The sequence below is a fragment of the Bombyx mandarina genome, chromosome 06, assembly GCF_030267445.1.
Source record: "Bombyx mandarina strain Sakado chromosome 06, ASM3026744v2".
Classification (NCBI taxonomy): domain Eukaryota; kingdom Metazoa; phylum Arthropoda; class Insecta; order Lepidoptera; family Bombycidae; genus Bombyx; species Bombyx mandarina.
In genome coordinates, this window is record NC_143213.1 from 1,067,457 (window position 1) to 1,094,640 (window position 27,184).

At 40.5% G+C, this 27,184-nt stretch overlaps 2 protein-coding genes across 2 annotated transcripts; one reads left to right on the forward strand and one right to left on the reverse strand.

Annotated features, from left to right (window-relative positions):
- The first annotated feature begins 837 nt into the window (after positions 1–837).
- On the forward strand, positions 838–8,158 carry LOC114246715 (uncharacterized). Its single transcript, XM_028179389.2, has 7 exons — positions 838–979; positions 1,816–1,969; positions 2,889–3,002; positions 4,130–4,168; positions 5,362–5,496; positions 6,032–6,140; positions 7,923–8,158. Exons 1-7 carry the CDS (start codon positions 973–975, stop codon positions 8,058–8,060), a joined length of 696 nt encoding a protein of 231 aa, XP_028035190.2. The 5' UTR covers positions 838–972; the 3' UTR covers positions 8,061–8,158.
- A 6,376-nt stretch (positions 8,159–14,534) lies between these two features.
- Iyd (Iodotyrosine deiodinase) lies at positions 14,535–25,634 on the reverse strand. Its single transcript, XM_028179394.2, has 4 exons — positions 25,388–25,634; positions 18,400–18,624; positions 15,824–16,140; positions 14,535–14,774 (listed from the first exon to the last, which is right to left on the reverse strand). The coding sequence occupies exons 1-4, from the start codon at positions 25,563–25,565 to the stop codon at positions 14,592–14,594; spliced, it is 903 nt and encodes a 300-aa protein (XP_028035195.2). The 5' UTR covers positions 25,566–25,634; the 3' UTR covers positions 14,535–14,591.
- Between the last annotated feature and the right edge of the window lie 1,550 nt (positions 25,635–27,184).

Consider the following 27,184-nt stretch of genomic DNA (forward strand, 5'->3'; position numbering starts at 1 on the left):
CTACAAAGTAAATGCGCCACCCACCTTGAGATATAAGTTCTAAGGTCTCAGTATAATTACAACGGCTACCCCACTCTTCAAACCGAAACGCATTACTGCTTCATGGCAGAAATAGGCGGGGCGGTGGTACCTTCCTGTGTGGACTCACAAGAGGTCCTACCACCAGTAAAAGGTGGCCACCTCTAATCACTAAGCACATCTGTTCGAAACCTTCTAGCCCACTCTCGGTATTTTATTGTTTTCCAAACATCGGTAGCTTGTCTCGACGAACTCATCACGCGTCGAACTTACTAACACCAGGCCTAGCAAGAACAGTGCTTCGCTTAATCTACAATCAGATCGAAATCGCGATCCACTGAGAAGATACGGTCAGAAACTTAGTGGATTGTGTCTGTGGGTTAAATTGCACGTTCAGTTAAAGGCAGCGAAAAAAGCAAGAATATTTAAAATAACATGTCGAGGCAAAAAGGTTATCATGGCGTGTCGCTTTCTCGAATAAAATACAAGACCAATCGCGAACCGCCATCGCGCATGGTTAATGTTAGAATTGTCGACTTAGTGAGAAATCTCAAATATATTAAGTGTATAATCTATGGTAAGAAATACGCACTGTTCAATAGTTTTTAAATTCTGCATGAAATTTCCACGTTTAAAACCTCTTTAAATCCGAACACTGGCCGCTATCTTTATTTCTTCTTCCTCATACCATTTCGAATAGTTTTTAAGCTCTACGCATAAAATTTCCACGTTTAAAAACTCTTTGCATGCAAACACTGGCCGCTATCTTTATTTCTTCCTCTTGTTCTTCATACCATTTGACGGACTTTCGAATCTAGAATTAATCAGACGAAACAAATTTTCTGTGATGTCCGAACAACATCTTTGATATTTTTAGTTTATTTTTGATATTTTTTGTTTATTTTGTGTGCAGTTTTACACGTTTAGAATGTTATTAACAACGATCGTTATTGAATGAAAGGTTTGTGATTTTATATTTTCATATTATTTTTGAGGAGCGGGCGATGGCGTGGATTCGTAATCCGTAACGTGTTTGCTTACACTAAAATACTATCTTTTGTATCTTCAATTGTTGTTCTTGTTACTGAAATCTAGAACTTTCGAATTTGAGCATTTGATTGGTAGTGACGTCACAAACGGTTTTTTCGGGCGTATAATCCCAACGATCATAATAAGGGAAGCTGGGTATTTTACCCACCATAATTACCGACATAATTTGGCTTTTAGTTATATTTTTATTTGTCGTGGTATTTTCATTGTTGATCACGGTTCAAAGCCTGTTCAGCCAGGCTTCATTTAAGCCTCTAGTCTGCTAGAGAAGCTAGCAGTACTTTTACGACATGATTGGCTGTGGTGGCCTTACATCACATCATCTCTTGCCGTTGGTGTCGTAAGCAGCGACTTAGGCATTAGATCAGGTAGAGCGGGCGGCGGCGTTTTCATGAGAACTAAACCAGCGAGCTGTGATTGCCAATTTGCGTTAGGGCGTACTGAAAACCAGTAAGGGTACCACTGAGATCTCGACATCAAGACAGGGCTTCCGAACATCCTTAACGTCAATTGGGCTGTGAGTACGTCTGTCCATTTTTTTTTATTGCCCTTGTAGGCAGACGAGCATACGGCCCACCTGATGGTGAGTGGTTACCGTCGCCCATGGACTTCAGTAATGTCAGGTGCAGAGCCAAGCCGCTGCCTACCGCTTAAAGTGTGATGAAAATGCGAAAATCTCGCCCCCCCCTATTTCCGCTAATTTCGGTCCTGATGGAAAACTATTCTGCTTTTTACGTCTTGTTTTAGCATCGGCAGAAATGGGGCGGAGCGAGGAGATGGAGCCGGAGGAAGAGAAAAAGAAGCTGAACGAAGAGTTCGTGGAGTTCATCCGTAAGCGCAGCGAGACTGATGCTCCTCGGTACACCGCCAGGCTCAAGACTTATGTCGACTTTCAGAGAAAGTACGTTTTTTTTTCATATCCGTAGCAGTAGAAGATCTGCCGACTTTCTTCCCCAACCTATTCGCTGGTAGTCTAAGAGGCTATTTCAATCACGCCCGGACGGTTAGGTGAGCTCACCGGCTTAGCCTGAGAGAATTTGCTAACACCAGCCCTAGCAAGAGCAGTGCTTCGCAGAATCTACCGCGAGATCAGAATCGCGACCCACTGGGAAAAACCGGCGAGAAACTCAGTGGGTTGGGGAGTGATCTATTTTTCAGCACTCATAAAATATACCTATATAAGCAAACTTCACTATAGGTTATTTATCAACGCATAGTTAGTATAGTCATTACTATATTATAGCGTACAAGTAGCTTTTAATTAATGCAAATTTGTGTTTTATGCATTTCAAACCAAAAATTTACATTTTATCATGCAACTAGCTTTTGCCCGCGACTCCGTCCGCGTGAAATAGTTACTTTGGCATAACGCTAAATTTTACCCCCACTTCATTTACGTAGAACATGAAAATATTTTTGAATTATAGAATGTTGAAATTTAAACCCCTATTTTGAAACATTCTTTATTGGTGCTCCATTTGTATTGGTCTTAGCGTGATGTTATATAGCCTATCACTGAAAGAATTTTTCAAATCAGACCATTAGTTCCTGAGATTAGCGCGTTCAAACAAACAGTCTTCAGCTTTATAATATTACTAGTGACCCGCCCTCGCTTCGCTTGCGAAACTGTAATTTATCATTGATTTCTTCACTATTTAATGGATGTTATTATACATATAAACTTTCCTCTTCAATCACTCTATCTATTAAAACCGCATCAAAATCCGTTGCGTAGTTTTAAAGATTTAAGCATACATAGGGACAGATATAGGGACAGAGAAAGCGACTTAATGAAAGAATTGCTATTTTGTAATCTAAAGGCGCGACCGTGCGACGGCCGCTCGGCGCAACCACACGGCCGGGCATCACGACAAGATCATGGCCGCCAAGAAGAAACCCGACGACGAACAGAAGGACAAGGGCCTCGAGAATGCGTTAGTATATACTTCTAACGTGTAAATAGTCAAGGAATCGCTCCTAGAAGCTATGTCGGCTGGTAACGAATGCTGGTGATTGTTGACCTGATAAAACTGAATAGTTCGCTTACAATCCGGTTAATGATGAAGCTGGGTGATGGTAATGATGAATTGAATCCGCACGGGTAGGTACCGCCACCCTGCCTATTTCTACCGTGAAGCAGTAATGCGTTTCGGTTTGAAGGGCGGAGCAGCCGTAACTATATTGAGAACTTAGAACTTATATCTCAAGGTGGGTGGCGCATTTACGTTGTAGATGTCTATGGGCTCCAGTAACCACTTAACACCAGGTGGGCTGTGAGCTCGTCCACCTATGTAGCAATAAAAAAAAATCGATTGGCATCAGAAGATCTATCACAATATATTCAGACCTTGAACACCAAATAGTATACAAAGAGGCTGATTATATGGGGAATCGAAACGCAAATGAAATGGCATGACAATGGTTTCGCGCCATTATAAGATCCTCCATTATTAGTACTGAAGACATAAGATGTAGATCTGAGGAAGGTACGGAAGTGGGCATACTGCAGCTTGTATAGATAATGGGAAAGTAGTATGTATATAGGTTACATAGGATAGATTCGTCATGGTGAAGTAGTGTATATATTGACGCTTGAAAGGCAAACGTGACTATAAGCAACAATGCGTGAACTTTACAGTAGACTAATTTAAAGTTGAAAAACCTGAAAAAAAATCTATTTTAATGAATCTCTAGCTGTAGGATTGAAATGATTTTAATAGACCTAGAAATATACTTTTTTTGCACATCGAATATGGTTATTGCCTATCATTTATGTACAAAGCAGTTATTGTCGCTTAGTCACGTTTGCCTTTCAAGCGTCGATGTATTTACGTTAATCCGGGCAAAACCGCGGGTAAAAGTAGTAATCACTGAAAGAAAATTATTGCAATAAAAATTATAAACTACACTGGGCAAGTACATTTTATTCTCTGGGCCAAGATTTTCCGACATTCAGCTATTTTCACTCTTCCTAATGGGTAGTTTACTTGAAGTGCCAGTTTTGTTGAAATTACAAGTACAAAACATCGTTTTAGTCTAATTTGTATTCGTTAACTTGTAGTGACCATATCAGTGGAGACAAGGAACATTTGAGTAGAAGGTAAGTAATGTTGATTCATTCATGATCATTGATAAGTAATTACTTCAATGATAAGTAATGACATTCAACCTTAATTCAGTATCCGGGTTAGCAAGAGCAGCTGCTAACGAAATGTATTGGGTTACCGAAAAAAAAAAAACGGGTATACACGCAAGTTGTGCTGAATATGGTTTTGTCGAGGCTAACTGAAGTGTTTAATTGGTTTGCGTGACCTAATTGCTATCGTCTCAGAATTGCTATCGTATAACCTATTGAGTCGTCAAGAAGTGAAATTGAAAGTCATTTTTGACTTGAAACTTTAGGGGTCTATATTTCAAATTGAAAAAACAAGGGTCATGGCTTTGAATTTATTTTGCAATTGGAGTTGAGAAGAACCGACGCAACAAACTAGGCTAGCCTTTTCATATTGTCTATCTTCCTTTGCTTATAAAATTACATTTTTATGATACAAGTGTTGTGGGTTGGTAGATTAAGAAGGTACATGAAAAGGCATTGCACAGCCGTTTTTCTGGTACTTCAATACACAATCGTGGGCTTAAGATGAAGATCAATGCCAGCCATTGTTTGGTGAAAGCTTGCAAACTGGCAATTAACTATTATATTCCGCTTTGATTAAAGGACAAAGTAGGTGCCCAATCTAGTTTTATGGGCTATGTTATGACTCAAAGTAGGACTTCATTTAACGGGATACACTGTTTGGTGTCCATAAGCTCATTAACTGTTGAATGCTGAGTGAATTGGAGCTTGTTTGTGCATTTTGTTTAAAATAGCTATCTTAATTAAATGTAGGTATATTACAACCTTTATAAAGCCAACTGATCTGAATGGTTATCTAGATAGTCATTAAATTCGTTCAATTGCTGCCCAAGTTATAGCGTATTGTACCTATCCTGTGCTTGTTCTAGTAAAGTTCTTTTGCTTCATTTTGAGTGCGTATTAACTGTAACTCAGACCGAAACTACATGATAAATGATGGAACTAATCAACGGCTTGTTAAATTGCACGATTTTTGGGATTTGAGTCATGGGATATTAGAGGGGTTCAAAGAATAGCTAAAATTAAAAATTTTGAAGATAAAATGATTAAACACCTTGAAAATGCGTAAGGTGGTTTAGCACTTTCGTGAAGAAAATATCTGAGATATCTATTAGATAATATTGGCATGGAAGGTCTCAGGCCCTTGATTGTAACAGGCCGCTGAGTAGCTCGGATGGCACGTCTGAAGGGTCCTTCCGTCCTCTGAAACCAAGATCTGGTACCACTGACGAGGAACTTGACCCGTTTTCAATAGAGCCCTTCGTCGCTACCGAATTTGGACTGGGAAAAATGTCAGTAATCTTTATCTACGTATTTATATTTGAGCTTTTGTGATTTTGGATAGATATGGGGTTTGGATTTGGAATAGGTATACGGTATACCAAATTACAAGGATAAAATGTTTACTTTACCGAGTTTGAATATCTCAAATAAATTACGATTTATGAACGGGTTTAGAAAATGACATAACGATTGGAAAATAATGCTTTAAATTCTGTTATTTTGGAAACTGACAATTTAACATTTTGAATACTTTTTTAATGGTTCTCAATTCCTTTTGAAGTTAAACACTTTAATTACGGTAAATAAATGGTAAAGCTCTGAGTAGATATCACAAGATGATAGATAATAAGTGACGTTAAGACAGCAAGAGTTGTTTTGAAAATACCATGCATTGTGAAATCCCTAAAATAAATACGAGTTACTGAACAGTTTTGTCATTCACTAGATAGACAACTGCTTTATTTAGGCTTTGGAAACGGTTCCATTTTATATATCCATGGCTCAGTGTGGCAAAAATGTGAATAGTGATGTTTTTGCTTTCAGACGTGATGGAGACAAGTGTTCTCGTGCTCGATCCATGTCGCGGTCCAGGTCGGGTGAGCCCCTGGACAGGTGCGGCCGACGCAGGAGGAAGAGACGCCGCTCGTGCCGGGTATGGACATGGACACTTGACTTCTTTGGGAATATCCTTGAAGCGCTTTAGAATTGAAATCTTTTTGCTAACCATTTTGACACTAACTATAAGTAAAATGCCCAATGCCCTAATCTCGTGATTGACACAGCTAATGAACTAGTTCTCTGCACGATTTAATAATGCAATTGTTACTGAGTATATAGGTAAGGCAAAAACAAATACTTGCACCTAATTTTTAAAACTGACTTTTATTTTTATTGCTTAGATGGGTGGACGAGCTCACAGCCCACCTGGTGTTAAGTGGTTACTGAAGCCCATGGACATCTACAACGTAAATGCGCCACCCACCTTGAGATTAAAGTTCTAAGGTCTTAGTATAGTTACAACGGCTGTCCCACCCTTCAAACCGAAACGCATTACTGCTTCATGGTAGAAATAGGCAGGGCGGTGGTACCTACCCGTGCGGACTCACAAGAGGTCCTACCACCAGTAATTTTGCGGGTTTTTTTTGATTTTTATTACACGATGTCATTCCTTCACCGTGGAAATCAATCGTTAACATTTGTTGAGTACGTATTTCATTAGAAAAATTGGTACCCGCCTGAGATTCGAACACCGGTGCATCGCTCAACACGAATGCACCGGACGTCTTATCCTTTAGGCCACGACGACTTCTGTGTTGGCATAAGCGTGTTGCTTTGAGATACACATTTCAACTCGAGCTTAGGTGATCTATAACCGCTCATTGGAAATAGAAATTCCCAATTTGTTAAGCAGTTAATAATCATTATGTTGGTCCCTTGAAAGGGGATATGAGGTAAAATGATTCAGTCAAGTATGTTTCCAGGAAATGTTAATAATGAAGGGGGTAATAATATCTGATGGAGTTATTGGGAAATTAATCAATGTATCATTAATTACCAATTATTCAAATTAATGTAAATGTAGGTATAGATTTTTTTTTATTTTATCATGAAAACGTTTCCTATCAAGCTCATCAAAAGTAGATAACATCTTAACTATTTGAAATTCTTGTTTATTATCTATAAAGTGTATACGTAATCTCATTAGATAATGGGAATATTAGTGCGCCACCCACTCCCGTGCCCACCACAGTGGTGGTAGCTTGAAAATGTTCTGAATGATGCGCTTCCGGCTTTTTGAGAGATATATGAGGCCGTCGGCGCAAAAGTGACCTAATTTTTCATATTCGTGCTTATATATTGCAATTTATTTAAAACGTAGGTAATAAATGTTGACACGAAAGCGACCTATCCCTAGCATCACCCATAGATAACAGATGACTTTGTAAACATTATTTTTGCGCCTACGAAACAGTGTAAAAGTAAATTCAGACCTCACTATCTCCACATTGTGGTAGGCTTAGGCCACCTTTGCGCTGACAGCCTCATATATATATATGGGTTTCGCAACCTATTTAAATATACAGAATATTTTAGGAAGCGTGGGTCCATTAACGGTGCTTTTAGATACCACAAGCACCGGTCACCGTCCTCGTCGAACCCGTCTACGACGAAGGGCTCGACGAGCTAATGAACCCACAGACACAGCCCACTGAGTTTCTCGCCGAATCTTCTCAGTGGGTCTCGTTTCCGATCCGGTGGTAGATTCTGCGAAGCACTGCTCTTGTTAGGGTCAGTATTAGCATCACTTTAGTTTGAGCACCGTGAGCTCACCTACTAGCTACGGTCACACTGCAATAGCCTCTCAAGGCTATTAGCTTAGGTATGAAAAAAAAGGTGTGGAAGATGATTGTTTAATTGTTATATTCGTGCACAGCGTCGCCGCCGCCGCCGCCGCCGGAGCTGTAGGCGTCGTCGCCGTCGCCGGAGGAGCTGTCGGCGACGCCGCAGTCGTCGGCGGAGGCGGCGCAGCTGCTGCCGAAGGAGGCGTCGCCGCCGCCGCCGTCGTTGTTAGACAACCGGCTCAATATGTACACACCGACATTCTTGCGTGATTTTGTTTGTTAAATTGTAATGTGGAAGATTCAATTTTTGTAATAAAATTTGAATTTGGAGCGACTTGTTTTTTTAATACGCTTTTATTAGCTTCAGACGTATGTATGTTTGTAACGGAATCTTTGAACATGATTTTGACCCGCTTCAAAACGTCGGATTAACTCGAAATTTGGTATACAGTCAAACCTGGATAAGCGAGAGTTCAAGGGAGCACAATCTCATTGTGGCTTACAGAGGTTTCTCACTAACCCGAGTTTTTCGCTAATGCTCCCTCTGAATTTCATTTCGCGATTTTCCGGATTCAAACGCATTCACTATTTTAAGTTTATCACTTAATGACAGTACTTTAATTTTCCGTTTTGACATGAAGCAGAACAGAACTTTTTTTCGTAATTGATTAACGATAAAATGAGTAAGTCCGACAAACAGGACGGTACACAGGCACACGTGTCCATTCGAAAAGAATGCGATAAAATAACAAAGTTATTTAGTTCCACGAAATAGAATAGGTTCAATATTACGAGAAAACAATACAAAAACAATGGTAGGAAGTTCCACGAATGTTAAGGATGAGTCATAAAATAGCAGATGTTAAATTTGGAAATTGTTTTGTCATTTGTTCCTCCTAAATAATATAAATAAATAAAGCTCGACTGTCGCTTATAGAGGTATAGATAAGTAGCAGTCTCACTTACGGAGGTCCAAGAGGGAAAGACGACTCTCTCTTACAGAGGTTTCTGTTTCTCAATAATAGAGTTTTCTCCCTTATCCAGTTCTCACTTACCCAGGTTTTTTTTTTTTTTTTTTTTTATGATTGAAGGATTACTGGTGGCCCGGAGGCCTTTCCAGCTTCACCAGGACAGGTGGGCGAGCAAAGGCTCAGCCAGGAGGGGTGGGATTTGCTAACAGCTACCCGAGCGCCTCCGAAGGAGACCTAACAACTCAAGAGTAGCTGCTTCGCGAATGAATCTACTACCGGATCGGAATCGCGACCCGCTGAGAAGATCCGGCGAGAAACTCAGCGAGCTGATTCATGGGTTAGGTTGCACGGCGAACTCTTTGTCGAGTTCGACGAGTACGGTTACCGAGGTCCCTAAGCCTGCTCCTAGAGCTGAAGGCGTCTAGTGCAAAGGTTATTGGATCTGATGGATCCGTAAGGACGTGTCTAGGGCGTCGACGGTGACTGGCTCCTGCATGATCAGGATTCGAGGAGTAGTCAGCGGCGGCTACGATAAGGCGATTATCATGACGCATAGCCTTATCGAAGTACCGTTCCGACGCTGACTTCATGTATTTCTGTATAGATTCGAGGCCCAGGTCGTCGTGTAGGTCAACGTTCCTCACGAACCACGGAGCTCCGACGGCTAACCTGCAAAAGCGGGATTGTAGAGATTGAAGGGTGTCTATGTGTGTGCGGGCCTCGTGAGCGAACACCACACTCGCGTAAGTCATGACGGGCCTTATGCAAGTTTTGTAAAGTGTCACCTTGTTCCGAAGGGACATTTTACTCCGCTTACAGATCATGGGGTAGAGTCTACCGAGAATAAACGCGGCACGGTCACGGACTGATTTTATATGCGGGCGGAATGTCATCGATGCATCCAGGGTAACGCCCAGGTACTTGACCTTCCTGGCCCAGGGTATGGATTGACTAAAGAGAGTAATCGGGGGTGTGAGATTCCTCCTCCTAATACGGGAGGAAATCCGTGTGGAGCTTCCCCTCTGAAATAGCACCGCAGTACTTTTCGCTGGATTGATGTCTATGCGCCATTTTCGGAACCACTGTCCTAGGGCTAGGGCTGCGCTCTGAAGCTTCTTCGCGATTAGGGACTTGTTTCTACTGGAATAGTAAACAGTCGTGTCGTCGGCGAATAAAGCTAAATGGGTCGGCGGCGACCGGGGAATATCGTTAACGAATAAGCTAAATAGGAGGGGTGAGAGGACAGAGCCTTGCGGGACTCCAGCTGTGAGAGGTCGTGGGGAGGAGCGGGTTCCCTCGACTCGATATCGAAAAGAGCGGTTCGACAAGAAGTCCCGTATGATGAGCACGAGACTATCCGGCACGCCCATGTTGAATAGTTTGAAAATCAAACCGTTGTGCCAGACTTTGTCGAACGCTTTTGCGACGTCGAAGAAGAGAGCTCCCGTGTATAACGGTTTTGGTCGATTAAGCCCCACAAGAATGTGCTCCGTGAGGCGGTGCACCTGTTGAACGCATGAGTGATTTGTACGGAATCCGAATTGTTCATCGATGAGAATGCCCTTGGATGAGACGAAGTCTCTGAGGCGTTTGTAGAGCAGACGCTCATACAGTTTGCCTAAAGACATGAGGAGGCTAATCGGGCGGTAGCTCGTCGGATGATTTTTTGGTTTACCGGGTTTATGTATGCCGATAACGTCCGCTTCTTTCCACACCGCGGGAAAGATACAGTTCGCCATAGCGGCATTGAAAATAGATGCCAACATCACGATGAGTTGGACGGGTAGAAGTTTAATAACGCGGTTGGATATACCGTCGGAACCGGGAGCCTTGCGAGGACGTAGGTCTTTGATCAAGTCTTTAACTTCCATCGGGGTGACGGGTGGTAACGCGTCCGAGGGTGGCAAGGAGACTCTGCGTTCTACCTCACTGTCTACTAATTCTACATGAACAGGGTCCACGGATTGAGTGCTGGGCGTGCACTGGGTTTGCAATGTATCGGCCAGCAGCTCTGCTTTTTCATCATCATCGAACGCCGCGAGTCGGCCTGAGGGGCCTACGAGGGGGGCATAGTTACTACCGTATCCGATTTGAGAGTACGAGCTAAGCGGTAGTAAGACCTTTGAGAGGGCGCGAGTCTTTCTAAGAAATCAGACCATCTGGCATCTCGGACTTCGGCGATGCGAGACTTTACGTCGCGTTGTAGGGCACGCATTCGAATTCGATTTTCCGCGGTAGGATACCTGTCGTAGGCGCGTATCGAGGCGTTCTTAGCTCTAAGGAGTTCCCTAATATCGTCGGACAATTTGAAGCGGTGAAGGAAGTCCTCCGCTACAACTTGTTTCGATGACCTATCTAATGTCGAGGTGATGTGTGACGTTAAGATGTCTATGGCTTCAGCGGTATCCTGAGGAGACGGGGTAGAGTCCGGGCTAAACGGGAGCGATGGTGGATCAGATTCAGCCAGGCTGATGCCCAGCGTTTGCCAATCCACCACAGTCCTCGTGACGGGAACGGAATCGGGAGCGCGACCGAGCTTCATAACGACGGGACGGTGGTCTGAATCTAACTCTGAAACTACTTCGATCGAGTGTAAGCGCAGAGTTACGTTTTTTAATAACGCTATGTCGAGTATATCCGGGCGATGCGCGATATTTAGCGGGTAGTGAGTCGGGGTTAGCGGAGCGACGATATCGAAGGCGAGATCATCGACTAACGCGTCAAGCCGCCTGCCATTCGGGGTTGTAGTGTGTGAGTTCCACCTGATGTGTTTACAATTTAGGTCGCCCGCCAGAATGACAGAGCTCCCCATGCCGAGCAGCGCCTCGATATCACTGCTTAGAACGATCTTATCCGGTGGAAGATAAACGGACGCGATAACGATCGGCGCGTGTCCCGTCAGTGAGATTCGGCACACTGATGCTTCGATATTAGCGAGCGCGGGAGGATCGAGCGGGACGCAATGCAGGGCTCTTCTATAGTAAATGACGGTACCACCACCACGAGCAGAGAGCCTGTCGTTCCTGACCATGTTATAGTTCGCGATTTTAGGGTCACGGCGCGCGGGCTTAAGTAGGGTCTCCTGCACTAAAAAGATATCAATTTGATGGTCATGCAAAAAGTCAGAAACCTGATCACGTTGATTTGCGAGACCGTAAGCGTTAAAAAATCCTATCGTTACGGATAGGGGCTTTATTCTACTTATATACGCCATTGATTACCGGCGGAGTGAGGGGAGGACGTACGTATTTAATGACGCGTATACGTCGGCGTATTCTTGCACAACGGCGATAAAGTGTTGTGCAGTGGAGGCAGCGCGAATGGCGTCGCCCAAAGCGTTAACGCGCTCAAAGTTGATCGACTGAAAGAAGTCGATCGCTAAAGCGAGATTGTCGGACGCGGTCGGAGGGCAAGTCGCGGGAGAGGGACGAGTCGCGGGGGCGGGACGAATTGCGGAGGCGGGAGTTGTAGCCGTGTTAGTGTACGGCAGCGGTTTCGCCCAGGCCGAGACACTGGGCACCGGCGCCGGAACGAACGCTGGCTTAGCCTGCGACACAGAGGGTGCCGAGGCTTTGATGTCTGGGCCGGAAGCTCGGAGGCGGTTTTGGCGGGCGACGCGTCGATTTATTTTAGGGGCTCGGGGGCATCCGCGGTAATTTGCGGGGTGACCCTGTGTTCGACACAGGACGCAGCTAGGCGGTTCCGTCGCGGTTTTTTGATCGCGAGTGCATAGGGCCGTGGCGTGATCGCCTAAGCACTTGACGCATCGGGGGCGCGCGTGACAGTTACGGGAAGAATGCCCGTATAATTGGCAGTTATGGTACTGGCTAGGTGTGCCTTTCTTGTGTGGGGTTTCGACTGCGATTCCGGAAAGGCTACAGACCGTTCGGATGTTGAATATTTGCTTACCCTCGGGGGTAGGCTGGAGGGCGACGAGAACCATATTATATGGCTCCCTTCCGCGGCCTGTATGCATGCGGTGTACGGAGTTAACCGCTAGGCCTTGTTCGAGAAGGTCGGCCTTAACGAGCTCGGTATCCAACTCTTTAGGGATGCCACGTATAACGGCACGGAGTTCGCGCTCCTCCTGGAGCGTATACGTGTGGAAACTTATACGCTCCTTACGGAGGTAAGAAGAGAGGGCCCTATGGTCGTCGGGTGTTCGAACCTTAATTTGAATGCCGTTCGCGAGGTTACGGGCATTCGTGAAATTGATATTTTTGGCCTTAAGGGCCAGGGAATATCGTTCCCAAGCTGCCTTCTCTTGAAGGATTACCGGGGGAGGGGTCTGGGTTTTATTTTGTGCCACCGGACGCGGCGACGGAGTGGCACGGGCTGGAGGCGCAACGGGAGTCTGAGGGCGGGGGCGCGACGCGTTCGCGGCTTTGCTAATTTTAGCGGCCGCGGGAGCTCGAGACTCCGCGGCACGCTTCTTACCCTTTTGCACCAGGGTGAATCCATCCGTCGATGAGGCGGGGGCGAGGTCGACCTCCATCTCCGAGTCAGAGTCGGAGGACGAGGAGGCGGGCGCAGGTGACCTACGAGTAGGTGTTTTGGAGGGTGCGACGAAGGCCGCGGATGATCGCGCTGCTGGAACGGTGACCACGGCGGACGACGCAGCAGTTTTACTCGCCAGTATAGGCGACGCGGGAACGGCAGGCACGACGGAGGCTGCGGTGCTCGATGCAGAAGCTTTGCACGCAGGTACAGGCGACGCAGGAGCAGCGAGCTCGGTGGAGTCCACGAGAGGGCTCGCGGTGTGATCGGCCTTGAAGGCCTGAAACTCGGAAGTGAGCTTTGGGTAGCGAAGTCGGAGAAATTCCGCAAATACAGCGTCCATGATGGCTACGTGCCCAGGTGGGGCTACCCTGGGTCTTAGAAAACACTCGCCTTGCGGCGAGGCCCCAATTTCTCGGACCTGAGCGGTTCTATTGAACACAGGTGGCGATGCGGCACGATTACTACAGGACAAAGAAAAAAAAACACAACAAAACGGAAATAACAAAAAGAAACAAAACAATTAAACACTTCCAGGAAGACAGTTTGTCGGCAGATGTACCACGAACACAGAAATAACAAAAGGAAACAAAAGAATTAAAAACTTCCAGAAAAAACACTTGGTCGGCAGATGTACCACGAACACAGGCCGCGCGAACAATGGCCGGGCTAACAAAAGCCGGGCGAACAAAGGCCGGGCAATCGAGTGGTCGATGAGCACGTCCGCACGTGACGGGTGCCTCTATCGGAATGACTTACCCAGGTTTGACTGTACTTGTTAAGGACCGATGACAATACAACATTAAAAAAAATTGAAAACAAAAATTGAAAAAATTGAAATTCGACTAAAAAATGAAAGAAAAGTAGTAGTTGAAAAAACCAAAAAAAATACGCTTTTATAGAAAATCCAACTGAAAAATAGAAAATAAATTTTAATATCGGGGTATCCAGACATCATATATTTGACACTTGGACCAGGGGGCCGTCCGTCTACGCAGGCTACTGAGATAATTCCGATTACTAATCATTTTGTTATTTCTGATTTAAATGCCAGTTTACCTCGCGACGGAGTTTTATTTCCCGCAGACGTGTCGGTAGGTAGAGATTGTGAATAGGGTCTAGCAATAAAGCGACTTGGAAAAATGAGTCCCGACACTCTTTACTACTTAGATGTGGAGCTACAAGTACGAATGAATGATGCATGATAGGGAATGATGTTTTCAACAAATTAAGCACTTTTGTATAGGTAATTTATTCAGTCATTTGGATGAGCTATTAAAACTAAGCAGCAGTTCAGATCTTAACCATGATCTCTTCTAAAGGCTTTCTATCTAAATCAGGTACAGTTGTGTCCTCATGTGGCCTTCCTACCGGCAGCAGGAGTTCCAGTCTCTCATTAGCTGGTCTCGAGAGGAGATCCCGGAGACGAGCGTTGGCATTTAGAGGTGTTGATGTAAGCGCCACTAGGCCGCAGTACTGAAAGGAGAATAATCGGAACGTGACTGTTGGTGGTATATTTTGTATTGAAGATTTTAGGAATTGTATAATTTATCGTAAGCCATTTGTGAGCATGTCAAGTACGTATTCCTTTAGAAAATGGTCTGTCTATATTTAAACACCGGTATAGTCACTTCGTTCTATATTAGTACATCGGGCGTATACATAAGGGACCACTTCAAAACCATCTTATCATCTTAAGTCAGAAAATTCTTTTGATTATTTTTTATTTCTGTTTGGTTATGATACATTAAATATATCCCGTCCCTATGCAATCTTGTGTAATCTTCGAGATTCTGTTACAAATTTCTTGTCATGGCTTTATTTTATCTCCATCTTAGATCTTTAGACGTGGCTATCAAGTTCGCATGGATGAGTCCCAGCGTTACGTTCCGGTTTGAACGGCAAAACAGTTATTGTGGTAATTGAGTCGGTCCATGGACTCCGGTAGTCACTTAATATTTGTAGAGGGCATAGGTTGTTTGACATGGAGGGCAAAAAATCTGCCCCTCGGGATCCAGGGTCGATTCCCGTCAAATTACAATATCCTTGTTATTTCCAAGACCGAGTATGTGACATATTGATTTCATTATAAACTTATCAATAAATTTGTGATATCCTAAAAACCACTGGGAGGGAAATATAAACGAAATTAATATAAATACGTGTCTCTGGGTACTCGGTGGGACCATGGTTATTGGTTATACCTGTATTATGTATCGTGTGTCCTATGGATGCTCTGAAGAATTGTTTAAGATAGTCCCATTGTCACACCACCCGCTGTTTGGTATGTTTGTGACCATTCACAGTGCGTTTTCAGAGATCACTAATGAAATGAGCTACCTCTTTCATGTTCTCTGGCCGCTATGATATGTCCTTTCTTCTCCAAATTGGAATATAGTACTAAGCGGTAGACAGAGGCTCAGCTGTGCTCTTGGCATTGCTGATGCTCATGAGCATTAATAACCATTCAATATTAGGTGGAAGTTGCAGTCGCATGCCTCTTTCAATTAACAATAGACATATACCTGAATGGCTGCTAGCAGAAATCCTGCTGCGATGGCCGTGCTGATCTCACTATAGTAATGCATCCGTTTCTTTCCATCTGATCTCCAGGAGTACGCCTGTCTGAACACCAGAACTAAAGCTGGTGCTTCAGATAGGTAAGGTTTGCTTGGCTTCGTGGCGAAAGGTTTGAGATCAGTCACCCATTGTCTGGACATCCTCTGGGTGTAGTTTAATTCCTCTTCTTGTTCTACAATCTCGCGGATTGCTTCCTTAATTTGTGGATCTTGGACCACTACAAAGGTCCAGGGTTCAGTATGAGCGCCTGATGGTGCAGTGCCTGAAAATCGAGATATTTTTGTGCAATACATTGCAATTGTATGTTGCCACAAATTGTGGGAGACGACACGGTTCCCTATTTCTGCCTCATTCCAACGATAAAATCTAGTTTGAAGGTGGGACGAATGATATCACTGGGCTAAGCGCGCTGTATTTTGTACCATATCGAATGAAAAGGCTATCACAGTTCAGTATGAAATAGCATGATAAACTCCAGACATAACACAGAAGGTCAATGCGCTAAGATTCGGTTAACATTTTAATGAAAGTATTTATATTTTATACGATACAGTTTTTAATTAATTGTTGTTGTGGGTTATTTTTTACCGGTAAGCGCAGCGTTGGGCGTCCCCTTGCCCGTTGGACCTTTGACTTGTGGCGATATGCTGGAAAAGATTGGATGCGGAAGGCCGAGGATCATTTATTGTGGCGGACTATGGGAGAGGCCTACATCCAGCAGTGGAGAGATACAGGCTGATGATATTATTTTTTGTTAGAAATTCTTATTATGAATGTAAAAATTGATTAATTTTAATTAAATTTATTCATCTATGAATTAAGTAAATTTAATCATTTCAAGTTTGGGCGCTATTTGAATAACGTTTATAACTTACACAATTTACAAATGACTGCTAGTACTAATTCAAATGCATTATTTTTTTTTGCATAGATGACTGAAAGTTTACATCGTGGATGCCACCGCCCTCCTTGAGACGTTCTTGTGAGGTCAAAGCTTTCAACTGTCTTAGACAAACCGCTAAGACCGTTGAAATAGATCTGAACCTCTCTTTATTGGACAGTTTAAAACGCCCTCCACATCGCCAGAGATAGAAAAAGATGGAGAAAGATCGTACGAGAGAAAGTGACGCAGAAGGGTGATTTAGCATTGAGGAATATGAGGAGGAGTACGAGACAAATAGCTGTGCCAGCCTTAAAATCGGAAGGCTAGACTGAAGAAATTCCAGATAAACTACCAGAAACTATCAAATGATAGTTGGTCTTGTGCGTTTGCCTTATTTTATTACCATTTTTAATTAAGGTCTATTGCGAACACGTAACGCAAAATATGAGCAAACTTTAATCTACTTTTTGATATGTATTGGTGCTTTCGAAAACCCAGAGATGGACCAGAAAAGTTTTAAAACTGAAAAAGTGAGTAAATTGAGCCACCTCTCCCCGTGTCGTTACAGTGACAAAAAGAAATCCACGAAAATCATAGGTTTGATATAATTAACAAAAATAAAATCATCATTCCATAAAATGTAAAAAACATTTGCTCCGACACAAAGTATTATTACGTATAATGTTACAAGGTTAAAACTATTATTAATGTTTAAAAATAATGTTTGTAATCGCATGTGTCTTTACAAAAGACTTTGAACTAATTTAAGGTTTTTGTTTTTGTTGCTTATAACAATGGTAAACGTAGAGCCCTTTTTTATTGCTTAGATGTGTGAACGAGCTCACAGCCCACCTGGTGTTATTTGGTTACTGGAGCCCATAGACATCTACATCTACCCACCTTGAGATATAAGTTCTAAGATCTCAGTATGGTTACAACGGCTGCCACACCCTTCAAACCGAAACGCGTTACTGCTTCACGGCAGAAATAGGCAGGGTGGTGGTACCTACCCGTGCGGACTGGGAGCTTTCTTAAAGCATGAATATTAAATATTGTACAGACTACAGCTACTAAAGAATGTGAAATTATTGCTTAAGTAATTTTACATAGTCGCATTGCAATCTCCTGTAATCACTTTAGAATAGATGAGTCGTGTCTTAATTTGCGCGTTTAAGGATTTGAATTCGTCGTGGCCTAAAGGATAAGACGTCCGGTGCATTCGAATCTAGCGATGCACCGATGTTCGAATCCCGCAGGCGGGTACCAATTTTTCTAATGAAATACGTACTTAACAATTGTTCACGATTGACTTCCACGGTGAAGGAATAACATCGTGTAATAAAAATCAAACCCGCAAAAATTATAATTTGCGTAATTACTGGTGGAAGGACCTCTTGTGAGTCCGCACGGGTAGGTACCACCGCCCCGCCTATTTCTGCCGTGAAACAGTAATGCGTTTCGGTTTGAAGGGTGGGGCAGCCGTTGTAAAACTATACTGAGACCTTAGAACTCAAGGTGGGTGGCGCATTTACGTTGTAGATGTCTATGGGCTCCAGTAACCACTTAATATCAGGTGGGCTGTGAGCTCGTCCACACATCTTAGCAATAAAAAAAAATAAAAAAAAGAGTTTTACAAACCAGCAGTCTTCACAATATTATCCAGGACTTCCTGAGGTATAGGCTCAGCGCTAAAACATCTGACCGTTCGCCTTTTGGCCATCAGCTCATAATATTCCCTGGACTTCTGAAGGATTTCTTCATCGGATTTCCTCGGAGGTCGATAAGGTATGTGCGGAGTGTCTTCCGGGATTGCTGGCAGAAGTAACTCTGGGTCGTCGTCTCCATCATCAGGGAATTCACGTTCTGAAGTTATAATAAATAAATAAATAAATAAATATATATAATGATATTGGGTACTCCAGAATAAATAAACAATAAAAGACTTAATTGCGTTTTCTGTTATGTGTATAATGAGAAAACAACATTTAAAGCCCTTAATTTAATAAAATTATTATTTTAAACAAACTGAACTTTCTTTATACTGAATGCCAAACTTCACTGAATGATATATAAGAAAAATCCTTTTATAAAACTAAAGAGTTTTAGACTACGAAGGTTTTTCTTTACATATATATTTACTAACGATCACGCCACGTTAACTGGTCCCGTGCTAAGTTCGTAAAGAACTTGTGTTACAGGTACCAGATAACAGATAATTGTTTTATTTATTCCTCTAATGCACTAACCGGGTACCTCTCAGTTCGGAGGGTATTAAATGGTTATCATAGGTCATACACGTCAGTACGTTCCGCTACCCATCTTGAAATATGAGGTTCAAGTACCAATTGGTTTGGGTAAACTCTGACCCTATAAACTGAATCGTAAAACTGTTTCGCTCCATAAATCATAGGATGATGACGGTTGCACCACCATACGCTCACAGTAAGTTTTACCATCAGTAATTAAACATGTAAAATGATGAGATTCTTCTTATGTTTCCACATGATCTTTGCTAGGCATACAGATTTGTTGAAACCCATCACTTTACCAACGGTATGCTGTAGGTTCTATGCCAGAAACATTATAAGTCTCGAAAGAAACTAAAAAGACGAACCGGGTTGTATGAAGCCCTAGAAAATTTTAATCTTGTGTGATCACTGGTGGTATGTGCGCTATGTCCCTACATAGAGGGGTACCTCTAGGTAGAGTGCAGTGGTAACTGTACTGATCTGTCACCGTTCATCAGTTATTTGGGTAGTCGATTGGTTATTAGAACAATAGTAAATTATTATGGTGCAATTAGGGCGGAAACAATTTAGACGACAGAAGGTAATGTGAAAGGGATAAATTTTTTTATTGCTTAGTAGGGTGGACGAGCTCACAGTCCACCTGGTGTTAAGTGGTTACTGGATCCCATAGACATCTACAACGTAAATCCGCCACCCACCTTGAGGTCTCAATTTTTACAGTACAACGGCTGTCCCGCCCTTCAAACCGAAACGCATTACTGCTACACGGCAGAAATAAGCAGGGTGGTGGTACCTACCCGTGCGTCTAAGCTCCTAAAACTATTGAGTCAGCCATACGCATTGAAATTTTCTTTATAGCCCAGTAACATATTGTGCCGCCTATAATTTTTCCGTCACTTCATTGTGTAGGAGTTCATAATATCTTCCAATTTTCATCAGTTATAGTAAACCTGATTTACAGAAAGACTGAAGGAAATTCTTATTACAGGTGCCACTTTTTTTTGTTTCTATAGAACCCTTAAATAATTAATATTATTATTAAGCATTTATTGTTAAGCAAAGCAAAATTTTCAATCTTACATTAACTGGGGCCATTAATTATGTTAGTTTACTGTTTTAATTAGTAATTTATAAATAATCTTTATCAGTGTAAGCCTGACGCAGTAAATTTGAGATGCGTAATTTTTTTATTTTTTTTTAGATACTCTTTTTTCTTATTGTTGATCTTGAATATTCCGTGCCTTATAAAGAAATAAATAGACTACCAAATCAATTACATAACGTTACGTTGGCACATAAATAGTTCATTACTAAAAAGAAACATAGCATGCATAATTTTATTGGTTATCTGTGGAAGCGTAATGGATTCTACACGATATCTGTTATGTTTGCTAACAGATATCACTAAATATTGATAAGAAATTTACTTCACATTCAAACACGGAAATCTGAATGTTAAAATAGATTTCCGTGTTTATTGAACAGACAGTGTGATCTGGGATTTCTTTGATTGTCGTTGTCGACAGATGAGCACACGGCCCACCTGATGGAAGCGGTTACTGTTGCTTATGGACATCTATAATGTCAGGAGTACAGCCAAATAGTTGTTTATCGAATGTAGTGTTCCCTCCAAACCGATTTTTCATATAAAATTCTAGAGGTGACAAATCAAAGTAGTGAGTTGTGAAAAAAAAGATTATCTTTCGAATTATTTATTTATTATCATTTGAATCCCAGGCGGATACCAATTTTACATTTACTCAACAAATGTTCACGATTGATTTCCACGGTGAAAGAATAACATCGTGTAATAAAAATGAAACCCGCAAAATTATAATTTGCGTAATTACTGGTGGTAGGACCTCTTGTGAGTCCGCACGGGTAGGTACCACCACCCTGCCTATTTCTGCCGTGAAGCAGGTGTTTCGGTTTGAAGGGTGGGGCAGCCGTTGTAACTAACTTGAGACCTTAGAACTTATATCTCAAGGTGGGTGGCGCAAAAAAAAAAAAGGTGGGTGGCGCATTTACGTGTGGATGTCTATGAGCTCCAGTAACCACTTAACACCAGAAGGGTTGTGAGCTCGTCCACCCATCTAAGCAATAAAAAAAAAAGATATAAACAATTTGAATACGAATCTGTAGTTTTGGGCTTTTTCCCTTCTCTTGCCTTAGGGTAGGTGACCAACACGTATTTACAGAAAAAATTCTCGAATTGAGATTTTTTGCGTTAAAAACGTCTCGTCGTGTTTAGCATTGGACCAAAACTATTTTATACTTGATAGAGCGTTAGGGTCGCAATATCTGCCAGCTCACAAGATTATACCTATAAGATTGGACAGTGAATATACGAGTATCTATCATATCTTTATTTTCAGAACAGATTTACCCAAATATTGTTTAATAGGCTGCGAACCGTGAACTAAGAAAGAAAAGTAATATTTTTCACGCCTAAGGAACATGCAAATATTTTACGATTTTCATATCACAAACTTTTCTGTCTAGTGGCTAGTGGTCGCCCAGCGGTCGAAATACGATCATAATTAATTTAAATTATAAGTTTGAGCATTATTATGGACATTACGGTTCTATTGTCAAGGACTATACTTCTATAATCACAGATTTCGTCAAGGCTACACTATAGACAAACAGTATTAATATATTCTTAATTAGACCACAGACTTTAACATTAAACAAAACAGTATAAATGCGTATGTGTGTCAAATACATGGTAGTATGTGTAATGTTTTTTTTATTGATTTAAAGTATTTTTATGCATAGGTAATTAAAAAAAATAGCATTCTGAACTCCTCCAAGTATAGGAAATTTCATACTCCTCCGTCCGCGCAATTTTCGTAAAAAGGTGTACAAAGTTACAAGTATTAATATATTTTCACTGGTGGTAGGACCTCTTGGGAGTCCGCACGGGTAGGTACCACCACCCCGTCTATTTCCGTCGTGAAGCAGTAATGCGTTTCGGTTCGAAGGGTGGGGTAGCCGTTGTAGCTATACTGAGACCTTAGAACTTATATCTCGAGGTGGGTGGCGCATTTACGTTGTAGATGTCTATGGGCTCCAGTAACCACTTAACACCAGGTGTACCACATACTTTGATGGCTAGAGATAAATCCTATTAGAACAATTATTATAATTATATCGCACATATCTAAGATGACTGTTTGAGAATTTTAAAACAGTAAAAAAAAATACATGCAGTTTTCAAGGGACGCGGGTGAAGTCGCAGGAATGGCTTGTAGCCTAATAATTAGTTACAAGAACCTTGTTTGTTATCGGAAGTGCTTTGAAACGAGTCAGTTTGAGAAACGACCTCAATTTATATGATAAAAAAATATAGCACACGCTCAAAGCAGATATGTTATTGAATCATACAAATTGAAGGATATAATAATACATATTTTAACAAAATAAAATAAATTAAAAAATCTATATATAGTAGAAGTCAATTAAATCTATATATTAATACGTGAAGCAAAAACTTTGTATCCCTTTTTACGAAAATTGCGCGGACGGAGGGGTGTGAAATTTTCCACACTTATAGAGAATATAGAGAAGAAGTGCAAAATGCTAATATTTTTTTAAAATAATGCATAAAAGATACATTAAATCAATAAAGAAAACATTACACACACTACATACCATATATTTGACGCACACACGGATGTATACTATTTATTGTCAAACTTTTGTTCTTGACGTCTGTTGTCAAATTGAGATTAAATATTGTTTGTCTTTGTTAATATTTTTTATAGTGTAGTCTTGGCGAAATTTGTGATTATAGAAGTATAAAATACAATCATAATAGTGTACAAACTTACAATTCCAATTAATTATATTCGAATTTCGACTACTGCGGGACCACTAGTATACATTAATAAGTCAAATACGGTAGTATTAGTATTTAGTCAGATCTTGACTAAATTTGAGTTCACATGAGGAGCTGCAGCTTACAATTAAAAAAATAAACATTAAAACGGTTTACCTACAATTTGTTTCCGAGGTAACACACACACAAAAAAAAACAATTGTATTGACACAGTTCTTACGAGGGCAATGAATTATTTAGAAATACTCTTTTAAATATGTAGTTTATTTATTCAAATTTAGTAATAGTAAGTATTTTAAATAGTTTATTTCGATCAATGGCAGTATAGTTTTTGTCAAAATGCTTTTGATTGAAGTTTACATTCCAAAAAAATCACAAAAATACGTGCTCAACGAAGGAGCTCAAAACAGTGAATCTAACCGCTTTTTATCAACTACTCAACTTTGGATTTAAAAAAAGTTTTTCGTTCGTATATCCTGAGTATATCGTAGCTATAGCTTTTGGGGATGTATTAAATATAGCAGGATAACACGCGAGTCCAAACTTGTAGTTTCTTTTTATTTATTGCTTAGAGCTCACCGCCCACCTGGTGTTAAGTGGTTACAGGAGCTACAACGTAAATGAGCCACCCACCTTGAGATAAGTTCTAAGGTCTCAGTGTAGTTACAACGGCTGCCCCATCCTTCAAACCGAAACGCATTACTGCTTCACGGCAGAAATAGGCAGGGTGGTGGTACCTACCCGTGCGGACTCACAAGAGGTCCTACTACCAGTGAAAGTTAGTAAGCCATGCTTTGTTTTTGGTCGTGAAGTACCTCTTTGTTCTGTTGCAAATTTCCAACATTTTAGGAGCGAATTTCAAATGATTTCGACGCTGAATACCTTTGGAAATGTCGACTCGAAGAACCCCAATGCTTTCGGAAGGCTACAGGGAAACTTCTTGGATTTTTAGTAGGAATATATTTAAAAAAAATTTTTTATTGCTTATATGGGTGGACGAGCTCACAGCCTATCTGGTATTAAGTGGTTACAGGAGCCCATAGACATCTACAACGTAAATGCGCCACCCACCTTGAGATAAGTTCTAAGGTCTCAAGTATAGTTACAACGGCTGCCTCACCCTTCAAACCGAAACGCATTACTGCTTCACGGCAGAAATAGGCAGGGTGGTGGTACCCAACCGCGCGGACTGACAAGAGGTCCTACCACCAGTAATAGACGAAAAAGAGTTAAAGGTCGAAAGAGTTAAATGACTGTGAAATATGGACAGGCGGGACAGGCACAAATTACAATTATTACGACTTAATTTACTATTTGATCGGATAAATATAAATATAATTCAATATTATCGTTCAAAGTTCATGGTTTTTGTAGTGGTTTTTAATTGTAATTTGAACACGAAAAAAATATTGACGTAAGTACACTTAATACTCACACTTGTGGTTTCGCTCGTTTATCCTTATTATATATTGTCTGTATGTGTATATATTTAAACATATTTAAAGTATTTTTAACAGTATCTGGTAACACAGGGAACCCTAAATTGAGGCTGGGTGACGTGCGTGATGTGTTTCCAGTTATTAATGTTATTATTATAATATTTATTTATTTATAGCTTTGACAGTGTAAAGACGGACTTATTGCGATAGGCGTTTTCTGACAGTCTACCTTAGGGGAGTGCAGAGATGAACCTTGGTAGGTGTAGTGTTATAGTGATATTACTTAAACATATTTATGTACCTAATATACATAATATTTATAGATACATATACTCATACTTAAATAAATACATGTACATAGCATATATAATACATATACATAACATATATATACATAACATATATATAGTATTATCGTACATATTAATTTAAAATTATTTTTTCTATTTTATTTATCCAGCATGCAATATTGAACCATAAAGCTAAAGTTAAAGGGACACATTCTTTGTCATATTATGTTCATTGACGCAATAAGTGACAAAATTAATGAAAATTAGCCTCGTGAAAATTAGCGTCAAGACAAACACTCAATCAAACAAAATAAATTGTATATAATTTTATCGAAATGTGACTTATCCTTAGTATGTGTAGTTTCCAACCTCCAACTTGCCTTGCAAGTACGTATCTTTTAACTTTTATTTTTAGAATACACAGTGCGTTGACTGACCGCCAGACAGCAAGCCATGCGTCCTTTATATTTAATTCTAAATGGTAGACAGAAAATTAGTTGTATAAATTAATAAATATGTCGTGTCGATTTGCGGTTAATAAACTAATTTCGAAATTTGTATTTAAAAAAAAAAGAATATACATAGAATTAAATAAAAAATGATTTTCAAAATTCTGAATTTAATCATGTTACTTAGTTATTGTTTCATTAATAACAATTATTGGTTATTACTTACTTTCCTTATTATAGAATAACCGTTTATTTGAATGTTCCTTGGCTTTATCATGTGCGTATTATAAAAACCAATGCATTAATATAGTATTCAGGGCAACATTCATTAAAAAAAAACATTGAAAAAGAAACTAACCTTTTTTCTGTGGGCCGGTTCGCGCCAATTTTTCTTTCTTTATTTCAACATTCCTGTAATGAATATCCAATCTGTTCTTGTGGAATATTGTGAAGCCGATAAAACAAACTATTAATGCTGTGTACACGATAAAACAGTTCTTCTCCAATGTCCAAACAACTAGCGATATAATATTCATTTTTAAAAATTACTCAATACGTTTACTCAGGGCTGAGTTCTTCAGCCGACTGTTGTATACATAATGTAGATAATAATACGCTTTACTGTATAATGTTAGATTTTAGTGCGCCTTCCTGCGTACAATCTATACAGCCGACAAAATTTTGTTGTCAGTAATTAGTAATAAATTTGAATTAAAAATAGTTTAAGAAAAAAAAATTATTTGTAAAAAAGCGTGGGGTGTTATTCAGGATATTATCAGGATAACCCTTCTACTCATATCTGTTCATAAAATATAACGACTGATGCATGGTCTCCACGCTTTTTTTACAATAAAATTATTTTTTCTTACACTTTTTAATTCAAATTTATTTTCTATTTTTTTGTTGAATTTTCTATATAAGCGTATTTTCGATGCCTCCAATGAACACTACTCTAACTACAAATTCGTAGGTTTACAGGAGGAGAGTTTAAACGAAAAAAGTTGATAAATATATCTGCAATAATAAAGATTTAATGGTTTTTTCTTGTGTAACTAGTTGATTTACTCTTGCTTCGAACCCCATTAATAATGAATTTGTAATACTTTTAAAATAGTGAAGCGATTTGCGGGAAAAACGAAAATTTCAAAATTTTGAGTTAGAGTAGTGTTCATCGGAGGCATCGTTTTGTAAGTTTTTTAAACTATTATTTATTTTTCATTTTTTAGTTGAATTTTAATTTTTTCATTTTCTTTTTAAATGTTGAATTGTCATCGGTCCTTAATAAGTACACCAAATTTCAAGTTAATCCGACGTTTTGAAGGGGGTCAAAATCATGTTCAAAGATTCCGTTCCATACTAACATACATACGTCTGAAGCTAATAAAAGCGTATTAAAAATAAACGTGTTGCATTGTTGGAAATAGACATTATTATCTTACGTTTTAATTAGAATTCCAAATTTAAAAGTTCCCGCCACGAATTTTGTTTACAAAATAATAATATGACCTCGTTCAGTTAAATACAAAACAGGTATTAGTAAACGTATGAACTATTTAAATAGATCAAAAATTAGGCTACATTGTTTAATATATTTGTAATTTTTTTAATATTTTTATTGCTTAGATGGTTGGACGAGCTCACGGCCCACCTGATGTTAAGTGGTTACGAGAGCCTATAGACATTTACAACGTAAATTCCGACACCCACCTTGTGACATGAGTTGTAAGGTCTCAGTTTAAACAGTACAACGGCTGCCCCGCCCTTCAAATCGAAACGCAATACTGCTTCTCGGTAGGAATAGGCGGGGTGGTGGTACCTAACCGTACGGGCTCACAAGACGTCCTCCCACCAGTAATTACGCAAATTATAATTTTGCGGGTTTTATTTTTATTACACGATGTTATTCCTTCATCGTGGAAGTCAATCGTGAACATTTGTCAAGTACGTATTTCATTGGAAAAATTGGTACCCGCCGGTGGGATTCGAACACCAGTGCATCGCTGCATACGAATGCACCGGACGTCTTGTCCTTTAGGCCACGATGACTTCAAAGGATTTTAAAGTCGCTCTTCAATATTTCAACTTGACCCTATAACGCTGTTCAGTGCCAAAATGATAGACATGCTTGCATATTGTAAGGTACACAATAAAAACA

Bases quoted from the DNA above. Each gene is read 5' to 3' on its own strand.
- Iyd (XM_028179394.2), bottom strand. From the start codon at position 25,565: ATGAATATTATATCGCTAGTTGTTTGGACATTGGAGAAGAACTGTTTT. The intron at 18,625-25,387 runs GTTAGTTTCTTT...TTATAACTTCAG, and splicing joins AACCGGCCCACAGAAAAAAG to AACGTGAATTCCCTGATGAT. The intron at 14,775-15,823 runs GTATATGTCTAT...TTCTCCTTTCAG, and splicing joins TTCTGCTAGCAGCCATTCAG to TACTGCGGCCTAGTGGCGCT.
- LOC114246715 (XM_028179389.2), top strand. The intron at 3,003-4,129 runs GTTAGTATATAC...GTTAACTTGTAG, and splicing joins GACAAGGGCCTCGAGAATGC to TGACCATATCAGTGGAGACA. The intron at 5,497-6,031 runs GTCAGTAATCTT...TTTTGCTTTCAG, and splicing joins GAATTTGGACTGGGAAAAAT to ACGTGATGGAGACAAGTGTT.